The sequence below is a fragment of the Galeopterus variegatus genome, unplaced genomic scaffold (assembly GCF_000696425.1).
Source record: "Galeopterus variegatus unplaced genomic scaffold, G_variegatus-3.0.2 Scaffold10396, whole genome shotgun sequence".
Classification (NCBI taxonomy): Eukaryota; Metazoa; Chordata; class Mammalia; order Dermoptera; family Cynocephalidae; genus Galeopterus; species Galeopterus variegatus.
The window spans coordinates 44,275-45,814 of record NW_007736507.1 but is presented as its reverse complement, the minus strand read 5'-3'; the positions used below and the strand labels follow the sequence as shown (position 1 = coordinate 45,814).

The 1,540-nt window shown below is 45.5% G+C and overlaps 1 protein-coding gene across 1 annotated transcript in view; it reads left to right on the top strand.

Moving 5' to 3' along the window:
- The window catches only part of ME3 (malic enzyme 3, NADP(+)-dependent, mitochondrial), an 81,713-nt gene that overhangs the window by 73,471 nt on the left and 6,702 nt on the right, over positions 1 to 1,540 (top strand). The window contains exons 8-9 of the mRNA XM_008594231.1: positions 595 to 631; positions 949 to 1,054. Coding sequence (XP_008592453.1) covers positions 595 to 631; positions 949 to 1,054 — 143 coding nt within the window. The remainder of the gene's footprint in view (positions 1 to 594; positions 632 to 948; positions 1,055 to 1,540) is intronic.

The following is a 1,540-nucleotide window of genomic DNA, read 5'->3' as shown; positions in this document are numbered from 1 at the left end:
TTTTTTTTTGTACATACTTAAGGTATAAAATATTATGTTTTGATATACTTATCTTGATAAATATACATAATGAAGAGAGAAATAATTCTTGTATCCAATAAAATATGCACCTATTTTTTCTAAATTGAAAAATAAAATTCAAATGACCAAGAAACAAAGTTTAAAAGCTGAGAAAGGCGAGGCTGTGGGAGGCTTAGAAGGCTACATGAGACCATCGGTTCACTACATAGTGAACAGTATGTCTCCCCTTTTCTGGAAGATGTAACCCTGGAATAAGTGGGTCAAGATTTGATTCCATTCAGAATTCACAGTTTTGGAATTTCAGAACTAATCCCAAATCTTTCGGGTTTCAAGTGTATCAATTCTTGGGGAAGGGGAGGGATGTTCATTAATGTTGGACAAATAGAGATTGCATGAAGTTTCAGTATCTGTACCCACAAACTTCTATGTGAAAAAATGGAAAGAATCTGGAGCTGATTGGGTTCACCCGGCCATTCTAAGCCTTTTCTGGAGCTCAGCTTAGTATTATTCACAAGGAGGCTAATGGCTTTTGTAACTATATTTAAATTAGTTCCCCGACCCTAGGTGGCTCAGGTCCTGGGTGCTGGATGCCTTGGGGCCACGGGTATTGGTCAAACTCAGGCATTTCCTGAGTGCCCTCCTGTCCTGGTCCAGGAAGACATGATCCCAGGAGCTCAAAGAAATTCTTTATGGATTTTTCATATGTGGTTTGGGTTAAAGAAATACACACATACACACACAACAACAACAACAACTTAGGCTCTACCAGGAAATCTGATCAAGAAGACAGGCCCCAAGACTTCTGATAGCTCAGACCAAAGCATGGGACCCAGCAGGGAATGCTCTCAGAGTTTCCAAATGCATCCAAAGCCCTGCCCAACAGGCCCTCACCACTGCAGCTGCTTTGTGTTCCTTCTTTTCCTACAGGGGAGGAGCCACCTGAACCATGAGAAGGAGATGTTCGCCCAAGACCATCCTGAAGTGAACTCCCTGGAGGAGGTGGTGAGGCTGGTGAAACCCACCACCATCATAGGTAGGAGGAAGAAGGCGACCCAGCATCCAGCCCAGCTAACCCTCTTGACTTGCAGATGGAGAGACTGAGCTCAGCCAGGAGACATAAGTAACCCGTGAAAACACAGCTCTTTCCCCAATCTCATGTCCAGTTCAATAACACAAGTTTATTGAGTGAAAACTGCTGTGTGAAAACCCTAGGACAGAGCACCTGAGTTAGGGCTTGTTGATGCAGAACTCACAGTGCAGTAAAAGAGTGCAAGGCTGGTCTCTCTAACCAGGATGAGATGAGCACTCCTTCCCCCAGACGGGGACCCCGGCCTCTCTCCCTGTACTGGAGGAGCAGCCCACCCTCAATGGCAATACCCCAGAACACCTTCACAGGTGCATCTTAACTGGCAGGGACCTGAAGTGGACCAGTGGTCCCTTAGGGATGAATAGGAGGTCTCAGGCAGCTCAAGCAGGAAGACCCTTTTCCCTTCTACTCCCTCCATCTTTATGGCAGGAG